Source organism: Aquarana catesbeiana, linkage group LG06 (assembly GCF_042186555.1).
Source record: "Aquarana catesbeiana isolate 2022-GZ linkage group LG06, ASM4218655v1, whole genome shotgun sequence".
Lineage (NCBI taxonomy): Eukaryota > Metazoa > Chordata > Amphibia > Anura > Ranidae > Aquarana > Aquarana catesbeiana.
In genome coordinates, this window is record NC_133329.1 from 397,869,153 (window position 1) to 397,882,250 (window position 13,098).

General features: G+C 42.3%; 1 protein-coding gene across 12 annotated transcripts in view; it reads right to left on the reverse strand.

Annotated features, from left to right (window-relative positions):
* Positions 1 to 13,098, reverse strand: part of TNS1 (tensin 1) — a 673,270-nt gene that overhangs the window by 92,883 nt on the left and 567,289 nt on the right. For all 12 annotated transcript variants that reach the window (XR_012245040.1, XM_073634389.1, XM_073634393.1 and 9 more), the window contains one exon: positions 10,209 to 11,939. Coding sequence is in view for 11 of the 12 variants with exons in the window: in XM_073634389.1 (XP_073490490.1) it covers positions 10,209 to 11,939 (1,731 nt within the window). In the remaining variant the exon portion in view is untranslated. The remainder of the gene's footprint in view (positions 1 to 10,208; positions 11,940 to 13,098) is intronic.

A 13,098-nucleotide genomic window follows, 5' to 3' on the forward strand; every position in this document is an offset into this window, starting at 1 on the left:
AGGGAGTGCAGGTGTGAACAGGGAATACTAGTATGTATTAAGATGACATTACATTAGGATGATTAAACAGAACCTGTTCCTCCTTATATTAAGTGTCCCTATCAGAGTCACCCCTTACATCAGGTGTCCCCATCAGTGTGCCCCCTTGCACCAATTAGCCACATCAGAGTGCCCCCTTATATCAACTACCCCCAATAGAGTGCCTCCTTACATCAAATGTCTCCATCACAGTGCCCCCTTAGGTCAAATGTCTCCCTCAGAGTGCCCCCATACACCCATTATCCACATTGGAGTGCCCCTTTAGATCAACTACTCACAATAGAGTGCCCCCTTATATCAACTACCCACAATAGAGTGCCCCCTTACATCAAATGTCTCCCTCAGAGTGCCCCCTTACACCTATTATGAACACTGGACTGTCCCCTTACATCAACTACCCACAATAGAGTGCCTCCTTACATCAAATGTTTCCTTCAGAGTGCCCCCATACACCCATTATCCACATCGGAGTGCCCCCTTAGATCAACTATCCACAATTACGTGCCCCCTTACATCAACTACCCACAATAGAGTGCCTCCTTACATCAAATGTGTCCATCAGAGTGCCCCCTTAGATCAAATGTTTCCTTCAGAGTGCCCCCATACACCCATTATCCACATCGGAGTGCCCCCTTAGATCAACTATCCACAATTACGTGCCCCCTTACATCAAATGTCTCCCTCAGAGTGCCCCCTTACATGAAATATCTCCCTCAAAGTACCCCCTTAGATCAACTACCCACAATAACGTGCCCCCTTACATCAAACGTCTCCATCAGAGTGCCCCTTTTAGATCAAATGTCTCCCTCAGAGTGCCCCCTTACACCCATTATCCACATTGGAGTGCCCCCTCAGATCAACAACTCACAATAGAGTGTCCCCTTACATCAAATGTCTCCATCAGAGTGCCCCCTTAAATCAACTGCCCACAATAGAGTGCCCCCTTGCATCAACTGTCCCATCAGAGTGCCCCCTTAAATCAACTGTCCCATCAGAGTGCCCCATGGATTAGTGCATACACCCTTAATGACCCGGGGGAACAACTTTAATCGGAGGGGGGGGGGGGGGGGGTTACAGCCCACCCAGCACCCCCCTAGGTCTGGGCCCAATCCCCAGGATTGCATGAGAGCATTCTGAAAGTCAAGTGAGAGGAATTCTCTCTGATATAAAGAGACAGTTGTCACCAGAACAGGTGTCCCCATAGGAAGACCTTTTCTAGTGAGAATGGTAAAATTCTGTATTTCCCATCCCAATGGCAATTATCACCAAGACAGGTAAGAGAAGAGAATTTCTCCAATGGGGACACAAGACAATAAAACCCTGAGAAGGGTTCTGACCCCCTCACTACTCCATCCAAAACGAAAAAAAAAACTCTTTGGCTATAGATACACTTTAAACAAAGTCCATGTCTATGAATCCTAAAACACCAAAACTGTAATAAACCCATTTTGTTAAAAAGTTTGAACAGTGGAAGTCCATATTTACTTCAGGTGCTGCTTCTCCCTCCTCCCAGAGCCACCAGATATTGGTATAAGAGACATTAAAGAGGAAAGAGGAAGCCTCCCATAGTGAAATACCATTTATTGGAAGCATAAAAACAAGAGAAAATTTGCAATTACAATAAGTTGGCAGCTATGATTTCCTGCTCCTGAGGACGTCACATCTAAATGACGAAACGTGTAGGACGGGACTTCCGGTCACGTCCATTCTGGTGTGGTGGAACATACGCTGGAATGCCAGCAGAGCTTCCTGGTACATTGATTTGAATGCCTGGTCCATTTTAACGTCCTCTTTAATGTTTCTTATATCAATATCCGGTAGCTCTTGGAGGATTTTTGAGACAAAGTTAAAGAAAGTGCTGTATGGCTTATTTTGCTAGATCCCCGATTACATACACTATATTGCCAAAAGTATTGGGATGCCTGCCTTTACACGCACATGAACTTTAATGGCATCCCAGTCTTAGTCTGTAGGGTTCAATATTGAGTGGGCCCACCCTTTGCAGCTATAACAGCTTCAACTCTTCTGGGAAGGCCGTTCACAAGGTTTAGGAGTGTGTCTATGGGAATGTTTGATCATTCTTCCAGAAGAGCATTTGTGAGGTCAGGCACTGATGTGGACGAGAAGGCCTGGCTTGTAGTCTCCACTCTCATTCATCCCATAGGTGTTCTATGGAGTTGAGGTCAGGACTCTGTGCAGGCCAGTCAAGTTCCTCCACCCCAAACTCGCTCATCCATGTCTTTATGGACCTTGCTTTGTGCACTGGTGTGCAGTCATGTTGGAACAGGAAGGGGCCATCCCCAAACTGTTCCCACAAAGTTGGGAGTATGAAATTGTCCAAAAATCTCTTGGTATGCTGACGCCTTAAGAGTTCCCTTCACTGGAACTAAGGGGCCAAGCCCAACCCCTGAAAGACAGCCCCCCACCATAATCCCCCCGCCATCAAATGATTTGGAGGGGTGGCCCAATACTTTTGGCAATGTAGTGCGGATGAGCGAGTTTGGGGGTGGAGGAACTTGACTGGCCTGCACAGAGTCCTGACCTCAACCCGATAGAACACCTTTGGGATGAATTAGAGCGGAGACTGTGCCCCAGGCCTTCTCATCCAACATCAGTTCCTTCACCTCACAATAGACTTCTTGTCTTGTAAACCTTGACGAGACAGTAAGAGAGCACGTTGCTCCACAGAGAGGCATTGTGTGATGGCAGCTTTGGCAAGAACTGCTGTTACCTTTTTTTTTTTTTGGGCATGTGGTCCCTTTTCCCTGCTAGAATTTTTGGCGTGTGAGCCAGACCGGCCGACTGACTGACTAGGATTTATTTTAGTTTTTTTTATTGCTGTGGACAAGCTGCTTATGTTATTTAATGCTGGAAGTACCGATTATGTCGTTCTGATGATGCTGGAAGAGCAATAAAGCTGGTTGTGGCCGGACTGAAACCTGAACTGCGGGGAAAGCTAAAAACTCATTTCTACTATTTTTAATCCTTATGCTGCTAACATTGCTAAACAGATAGGAAGGTAGATTATATTTACTTGTTTTCAACTTTTTGTTTGTTTGTTTTTTTACATTTCTTTACTTGCTTCCTGGTTAATTTCATACATCCCGGGAGTCTCCATGGGAGGAGGGGCTTTCCCAGCAAAGCGCAACCTCCTGTCCGCATGCCTGAGCTAAGGGGAGATGGATTCCAGGAAGTAAATGCTACATAAATCATCTGCCCTTACTCAAGATGGCTGCAACTAGAAATGCTAGTGGGGGGGGGGGGGGGTTTCAAAGTGATTTCTCAACAAAATAAAGCACGGAGAGATGGATGGATGGATGGATGGATCATGGGGGAGTTTGCTTTGGATAACAAAAATTATTTAAATAGAGTTTTCAGTTTGCGGTGCTCAGAGTTTTATTTTGGCTTTAATGCTGTCATTGCTGTTGAAAAGTTTATCGGTAATTTATAATTCGGTGGGTGGAAGTGACTTCAGAGTTCTAAAAACATCTGGTGACCAAACTAATTAGTCATACATTAAATTACTCGATGTACGATCTGGAATTTGTAAAATGGCTCCAACTACAGTCCGCCATAGGGTGTAACTCCATCCATTTTTTTTTTTTTTTGTATTTTAACCACTTCAGCTCCGGAAGATTTAACCCCCCCACCCCCCTCCCCGTGACCAGGCCATTTTTTGGCGATACGGCACCGCGTCGCTTTAACTGACAATTGCGCGGTCGTGCGACGCTGTACATAAATAAAATTGATGTCCTTTTTTCTCCACAAATAGAGTTTTGGTGGTATTTGATCACCGTTCTGTGCAGAATCACCTATATATACAGGCGATTCTGCATTTCTGCCTAGGGGGCGCCAAAAAAATGTCAAAAGTGTCAGTGTAAGATTTGTCCGCCGCAATATCGCAGTCCCGCTATAAAAGTCGCTGATCTCCACCATTACTAGTATAAAAAAACAAAACACAAAAAAACAATAAAAATTCCAGTATATATCCCATAGTTTGTAGACACTATAACTTTTACACAAACCAATCAATATACGCCTATTGGGATTTTTTTAACCAAAAACATGTAGCAGAATACATATTGGCCTTAATTTATAAAGAAATTAGATTTTTTTTTTTTTTTTACATTTTATTGGATGTTTTATAGTAGAAAGTAATTTCAATTTTTTTTTTTTTTTTTTAATGACTAGTGGCAATGTTTTGTGCATTTTAGTCTCGTCGTAATTTGGAAAAAAAAATGTTCAATAAAAATAATCTGATTTAAAAAAAAAAAAAACAAAGTAAAAATATATAGGTTTTTTTCAAAAAATCGTCAGTCTTTTTTTTTTGATAATAGCGTAAAAAATAAAAAACACATGGTTGATTAAATACCACAAAAAGAAAGCTATATTTGTGGGGGGGGGGGGGGGGGGGAGACATAAATGCCATTTAGGTACAACATTGCATGACAGCGCAATTGTCAGTTAGAATAACGCAGTGCCATATCGCCAAAAAAAAAAACAAGAAAGTAAAAAATATAATACTTTTCTTTTTCAAAATCGTCAGTCTTTTTTTTTTTGATTATAGCGCAAAAAATAAAAAACACAGAGGTTATTAAATATCACCAAAAGAAAGCTATATTTGTGTGGGGGGTGGGAGACATAAATGTAATCTATGTACAATGTTGCATGACAGATAAGAAAAAAAGTGAAAATATATATATATATATATATATATATATATATATATATATATATATATATATATATATATATATTTATTTATTTATTTTTTTTTTTTTTTTCAAAATCATCAGTCTTTTTTGTTTATAGCGCAACAAAAAATAAAAAATGCAGAGGCGATCAAATACCAAAAAAAGTTCAATGAAAATTATCTGATTAAAAAAGAAAACAAAAAAAAGCAAGAAAGTAAAAAATATAGTATTTTTCTTTTTCAAAATTGTCAGTCTTTTTTTTAGATTGTAGCATAAGAAATAAAAAACACAGAGGTGATTAAATACCACAAAAAGAAAGCTATATTTGTGGGGGGGAGACATAATTGACATTTATGTACAACGTTGCATGACGGCGCAATTGCCAGTTAAAATAATGCAGTGTCATATGGCAAAAAAATGGCCTGTCATAAAGGGGGGTAAAACTTCTGGAGTTCAAGTGGATAACAAATGTTTGCCTTTGGGTTGAAAATGTAAAAAAAATAATGAACTCTTCATTCTTATCTGATTAAAAAAAAAAAAGTGATATATATATATATATTGTTTCTAGCGCCAAAAAAAAAAAAAAAAAAAAGGGAAGAGGTGTTTAAATACAAAAAAAATAATAATAGCATTAAAAACTGTCTGATAAAAAAAAAAAAAAAAAAAAAAAGGGAAAGTAAAAAAATATAGGTTTTTTTTTTTTTTTTTTTCAAAATCGTCTTTTTTTTTTTTTTTTTTGGTTTATAGCACAAAAAATAAATAAAAGGCAGAGGTGATTAAATACCACCAGAAAAAAAGCTTTATTTGTGGGGAAGAAAAGACATAAATTTCCTTTATGTACAGCGTTGCATGACCGCGCAATTTTCAGTTAAAGTAACAGTGTCGCATCGCCTAAAAAAATTACCTGGTCATTAAGGGGGGGTAAAAAGTACGGGAGTTCAAGTAAATAATGAATGTTTGCCTTTGGGTTAAAATTAAAAAAATAAATAAATAAAAAGTGAACTTTTCATTCTTATCTGATAAAAAAAAAGTGAAAAATATACGTATAAAAATAAATGTTTGCTTTTGGGTTAACAATAATAATAATAATAATGGACTCTTTGAAAAATAATGAATTCTATTCTTATCTTGTTATTTTTGGCCGGGGTTCTGCTTTAAACCATCTGAACCCTAAAGTGAGAACACAAAAGGACTGAATTCACTTCACTGCAAATTTCAATCGATTTTCAAAAGACTCAAACAAAGTTCTACCCACATCTTTATAAAGGGCATTGGTGGCTCTTTCCTGAAAGAACATCTTGTATTTCTGTGTTTATTTGTCCTTTCCACATAAATCTAAGGACCGTATTAGTCGGTTTATATTTGCCGTCCTGTAACGGACACCGCCCTATCCGATTTCGGAGTTTCATTTTTGGTGGACATATATATATCCGTTCACCTTCCTCGCACAAAAAGCACGCGGCTACGGCTAAATCCAGAGGGAAAAATATGCAGCCCCCTCGCTCTGTAGAGACTAAAAACTGCTGCTGACCCACCGGATTCCACACATGCTGGAGGACGGGACTCGTACAGTAAGGACACCATTGGTGTACAGAACCTAAATCGGTCGCTGCCACCGCCGTTTTTGTCCCCTGCTGTATGTGCTTGTCATGCAAAAAGTCCCAGGGGCCATCATGTCTACACTGTACTGGGAATACAGGAGGGAGACAATATTGTGATGGGGCGCCTAGATCAGTGGTTGTCAACTTATGAGCTAAAGGGGGCTTTACCATCACCAAAGGGCCACACATAATGTTCATACACACTATATTGCCAAAAGTATTGGGACACCTGCCTTTACACGCACATGAATTTTAATGGCATCCCAGTCTTAGTCCGTAGGGTTCAATATTGAGTTGGCCCACCCTTTGCAGTTATAACAGCTTCAACTCTTCTGGGAAGGCCATCCACAAGGTTTAGGAGGGTGTCTATGGGAATGTTTGACCATTCTTCCAGAAGTGCATTTGTTAGGTCAGGCACTGATGTTGGACGAAAAGGCCTGGCTCGCAGTCTCGGCTTTAATTCATGTTCTATCGGGTTGAGGTCAGGACTCTGTGCAGGCCAGTCAAGTTCCCCCACCCCAAACTTGCTCATCCATGTCTTTATGGACCTTGTTTTGTGCACTGGTGCGCAGTCCTGTTGGAACAGGAAGGGGCCGTCCCCAAACTGTTCCCACAAAGTTGGGAGCATGAAATTGTCCAAAATGTCTTGGTATGCCGATGCCTTAAGAATTCCCTTTACTGGAACTAAGGGGCCAAGCCCAACCCCTGAAAAACAACCCCACACCATAATCCCCCCTCCACCAAATGATTTGGACCAGTGCACAAAGCAAGGTCCATAAAGACATGGATGAGCCAGTTTGGGGTGGAGGAACTTGACTGGCTTACACAGAGTCCTGACCTCAACCTGATAGAACACCTTTGGGATGAATTAGAGCGGAGACTGCGAGCCAGGACTTCTCATCCAACATCAGTGCCTGACCTCACAAATGCTCTTCTGGAAGAATGGTCAAACATTCCCATAGACACACTCCAAAACCTTGTGGACGGCCTTCCTAGAAGAGTTGAAGCTGTTATAGCTGCAAAGGGTGGGCCAACTCAATATTGAACCCTACGGACTAAGACGCCATTAAAGTTTATGTGTGTGTAAAGGCAGGTGTCCCAATACTTTTGGTAATATGGTGTATGTAATGCTTGAATGGACTGCCAGAGACTGCAGACCTAGAAGGGCACATATGTCAAGCCAGGCCTTGTCATATGGCCCTCGCACCCAGATTGTGGTGGAACTCTATCCTGCTACCTCTGGCTCTCACCCTCTGCTCCCTGCTGTCACGTGTAAACACAGAAGCGTTCTTCATTTACAAGGGACAGCTTTGCTCTCAGCGGCTCTCGGATCTAACAGATCCCTGCACACACTCACACTCGCTCCTGGAGAAACACCGATCCATTCCAGCCAGCTGCTCATTCCTTTCCAGCTATCCGGAACAGCGGTGGGACCCACAGAGCCATGTGGAATGCCAGGACTGCACTTTACTTTGACGAGCATGCATCTGTCATCTTGTAAGTGTTTTTAATCTTATCCTATTAAAGTCATCATTTTAATACTACACTCAGGTCGACGCCTCCCCCTCCCTGTTTTTTCCTTGCACGCACACTCACGGTGGTGCACCGCAGGGACAGATCTCCAGAATCTGAGAGAGAGAGAACGATCTCCCTGCAAGGCTAAGCAGAGTCGCCTACAGGGGAGATACTACAGCCAGACCAAGTAGGAGAGCGAGTTACGAGCTTGGGGGGGGGTGGGGTTGGAGTTGTACACTCTGCATAGCACACCCTAAACCCACTCTGTACATAACACACTCCTGAACCCTGCACTCTGTACGGAGCACAGCTTTTAATACTGCACTCTGTACATAGCGCATCCCTGAACTCTGTACATAACACACTCCTGAACCCTGCACTCTGTACATAACACACTCCTGAACCCTGCACTCTGTACGGAGCACAGCTTTTAATACTGCACTCTGTACATAGCGCATCCCTGAACTCTGTACATAACACACTCCTGAACCTTGCACTCTGTACATAACACACTCCTGAACCCTGCACTCTGTACGGAGCACAGCTTTTAATACTGCACTCTGTACATAGCGCATCCCTGAACTCTGTACATAACACACTCCTGAACCTTGCACTCTGTACATAACACACTCCTGAACCCTGCACTCTGTACGGAGCACAGCTTTTGATACTGCACTCTGTACATAGCGCATCCCTGAACTCTGTACATAACACACTCCTGAACCTTGCACTCCGTACGTAGCATAGCTTTAAATACTGCACTCTGTACATAGCGCATCCCTGAACTCTGTACATAACACACTCCTGAACCTTGCACTCTGTACATAACACACTCCTGAACCCTGCACTCTGTACGGAGCACAGCCTTAAATACTGTACTCTGTACATAACACACTCCTGAACCTTGCACTCTGTATATAACACACTCCTGAACCCTGCACTCTATACGGAGCACAGCTTTAAATACTGAACTCTGTACATAGCGCATCCCTGAACTCTGTACATAACACACTCCTGAACCTTGCACTCTGTATATAACGCACCGCTAAGCCCGGCATTCTGTACATAGCACACCCCTGAACTCTAAACTCTGTGCATAGGGCACCCCTGGAACTGCACTCTGTACATAGCGCACCCTTAAGTCCTTTAGGCTTTAAGGGGGTTCCTTTTTGTCCAGTGGGAGGAAAACATTTCCCATCCTTTTATTTCAGTTGGAGGAATAATGCTTCATTGTAGGTATTCAAGGGAGGAATAGTGTCCCATCATTGATATCTCTTGGGGAAATAGTGTCCCATCATTGCTGTCAGTGGATGGAATAGTGGCCCATTATTGCTGTCAGTGGATGGAATGGTGGCCCATCATTGTTGTCAGTGGATGGAATGGTGGCCCATCATTGTTGTCAGTGGATGGAATGGTGGCCCATCATTGTTGTCAGTGGATGGACTTGTACCCAAGGACCAGATAAAAGGCAAGTAAAGGGCCACATCCTGCCCGCAGGCTGCAGTTTTGAGACCACTGTTCTAAATAAAGGTATTTGTTGGCTTTTAATAAGTCACATTAGCACACTAAAAGTAATAAATTGTGAACAAAATTTTTGTAATACACGAAGATTTGTCCAAACATAAAAAAGACAAAGTAATTATTTTAAGGATTGTTTCACCCTCTGAAAAGCCAACACTAAATGTGTCCCGTGTTGTGTCTACCAGTACCATAAGGCCAGCTATCCTTTATGTACTGAAGGGTCCCTAAACATGTGTGAAAAATGTAGTTTACTGAGCTGTAGACTCATGTGTTCCACCAGGAGGAAGAGAGTCCAGCAACAAGCCGGGAGGAATGTGAGGTTGGCCACACTTCGTCTGTGGTCAATGGATTCCAAACACGGCCTGTAATGACCAAATTTTTGTATACCAACCATGCAAATATTTACCCTGGGCACTCCGTAACCATAACAATGTTTAAATGACAAACGAGGCCAGTTACTACAAAATGATGGAGAGGGTTTGTGTAAGGACAAGTAGGGCTTAACATACCGGTCATCCTAACAGTGAACACCACCAATCTTCAACACAACCAACTCCTAAACAATTTGCACCTGGATAAAACAAATATGCTCACGAAAAAATATAGTAACAGTTCAGAATTCTGTCTTTTGATTATATAAATGACTTCGCTGGGGGAAAAAGAATATTTATTATTAAAATGGATTTATTATAAAGCATGGCTACCTGGTGAAAATCAGAATGTCATCTAAGTAGACAGGATTAATTGTTCCCATGCTGGTTAAACATTTTTTTATTCTGTTTTTTTTTGGCAGGATTTAGTCTCTGCTAAGTGCAAAAGCAAAAGATATGTTTCTTACCTGCAACTCTTTGAGCAACAAGTCCTTCCAGGTTATATTGCTCATCCTCCGAGGCATCTCTGATAGGTTGCTGGGGTTGGGCATTGACCGGAGTGAGGACTGGGGAAGTTACAGCAGATGACTGAGGGCTTTGCATAAAAGCAGACAACGGTGGGATATTAGAGGTGCCAGTGGGCGTCCCGTAGCTGTAACTTCTGACCAAGGTTGATTGAGGTTGTTGGGTTTGATAACCATATGGAGAATAAGATCCAGAGTAGGGCTCTCGGTATTCATTTAGAGGTCTGGCCACCTCCATGGGTCGTGATGGTTCATACATTCCAGATGAATATGCTTTTGGACTTTGCTCAATAGGCGTATGAGGCTGGCTAAATGAGGTGGCAGGGAGGGTGCCAGTTGGTGTGACAGCATACGAATTGCTTGGTCTTTCAGATGCCACCTGAGGGAAAGAAGGAAAAGACTGGTAGCTATAGGCTGCCAGAGCAGGTTGAGCAGAGTGTGACCCTGTAACTGGCATTATTCTGTCCTCTCTTGGAGCAACAGGGACACTCTGGGACTTGTGCATCTGTGAAAAGGAAGGGTCAAGGTCCAACATTAGCATATTAAGTGCTTCAATCGACTGCTCAATCTCCTTCTGGGAGGCCATATTGGGGAATTCAGGGATACTGTGGCTTTGGGGAACAGTCTGAAAAGTGCTTGGTTGCAGACCTGGGCTGCTAAATTGACTCTCGGTTACAGAATCCTGCTGACGGGATGGTGGGCGACTTCCACCCTGTTGCCAGGAGTTAAGACCCCGCTGGACCGCCTCCCTGCTGCTTACGCTCCGAGCTGGTGCTTGAGGCAACTGTGAATTGGGGTCGTATTTTACCGGTTCTGCAGCTGTGAAGGACTGAGACCGGTACATCCCATTGGGGTCATAATAATATAAGTGCTTTTGTGTCATTGCAGACTGAGGTTGTGCCCAATTGGACATTGTTGGCTGGCTGACCTGGTAGGAAGACAGACTGTCCTGGGCAGATACAGATGGCCTCATTTGACTGCCTATATCTTGAGACAGTGGGGTAGTTGTACTTTTTGTGATGTTCTGGTTGTTGTACGGATACATTCCATTGATCATTGTTTCCTTACCAAGATAGCCATGTTTTTGCAGCTTCTCTATGCCGTTAAGGGTTGTTGGCCCATTGGTTAATGGCATGCTCATAGGAGAAGACTCATGATAGCCAGTCTCACTTACATTGGGAGTACCATCAAAGGAGGACAGTGTACCCAAGCTGCCAACACTATGTCCATCATGATTGGGCAAGTCATCATCCAAAATATCGGTCTCCCTTTCCACTGGTGGGGATAGGCTATCTCCATTGACATGAACCTGCGCTGGGACTACATGCAACATAGCTCCGGTTACTGAAGTTCCCGGGTTTAAGTTGTGCATCTGTGCGTCAGTGTCCAGTCCAAAGCCACTGAGAAGGCGTTCAAGCTCTTTCTTTTCCTCAGGTGTCAACCCTTGGTTGGAGGCTGCATTAGCCACTTGTTCATCAGTTTTGTCTGTTTTTGTTGAAGCGGTTGAATTGCCGGAGTCGCTGCTCACAGACAAGGTGTGTTCAATGTGATTGGGGGCAGCAGATAGAGGGATGACCGCGGCATTTACTGTGCTCGTGCTCCCGTTTGTTGAGTCTTTTTTCTTAACTTTGGCGTACAAGCTTCCATCTAAAGGACCTTGGGTGTGTCCAACTTCTGCAAAAAAAAAAAAAAATCATTATCACTTTAATGCTCGAACACATCTCCATATGGGGACACATTAATATCTATCGGTCTACTGTTTGGTTTACCTAAAATCCATTATAATATCCATAGGATCTAGCAAGAGCCAAAATGGCTCCTATCTAAAAACCGCTGAGCCTAGGCTTCAGCTCAAATATCAATTCTTATTGCAGAACAAAGGCATTACAATTCTTCATCAAAACAAAACTCAGGCTGTAAATCTAATTTCATTTTTAATTTAAACGCCATCACTCCAATCCCACAGGAGCTTGTCCCCGATCCAAGCACTTTAGCCTCCCAATATTAGCTTGTGACTTCAACAACATCTTGTTTTAATGGAACAGATAATGGAGTTTTGGAACGTGGTATACAAACATATGGTGATCAATTATCAGCTATCTCCGCAAACAGAACTCTGACTCACGCGGCGATGGGCTGTTATCTATAGAGAGAGGTCCCAATGGTGCAAGTTATTTCCTTCTTCAATGTTCAATTAAACTTCACTGGAAATGTTAACTTGTTTACAAGAAAAAACCCATTTAAACGTCGGAATATATCAATATCTAACTAAAAGAGGGGCTTATTTTTTCCTCTTCATTTTAGAGGTTGCATCATCTTTCTTGCCTTGCCAAATTAGCTTTCTTACCCAACCTCTCTGGAGTTTATGGTCAGCCTAAACTTTTTCTCATTTTGGATTAAGCAGTAAGAACCCCATGTTGGGTTTCTACAATTATCAATAGAGAAAAAATTGAGAATCTACAAGGGGAGGTAAGGATTACCCAAGCTGGTAAGATGCAGGGTGGGAAGACCACCATGGAGTCCACACTTTGAGGAACTTAGAGTGGAAATCATGTAGGATCATGGTCGGGATGTTCTTGACCTCCATTAATGAAACAGAATGCTTTTTCGAGGCCCTGGCTATCATGATTTGTAATATTCTAATGTAAATGTCTTTTGTTCATATTAGCCAGTTATCTACAAAACACAGTCTCGTTATTTAGAGGCAGAAATGTTCTCGTTTCTTGTATGTAAATCCAGTTCTTTCACAAATCTTTTCAATAGAATTGATACAAAGTATAAAACATACTGATATAACTAAATGTGCAGAGTTCCCACAGATCAGGTCTTATAA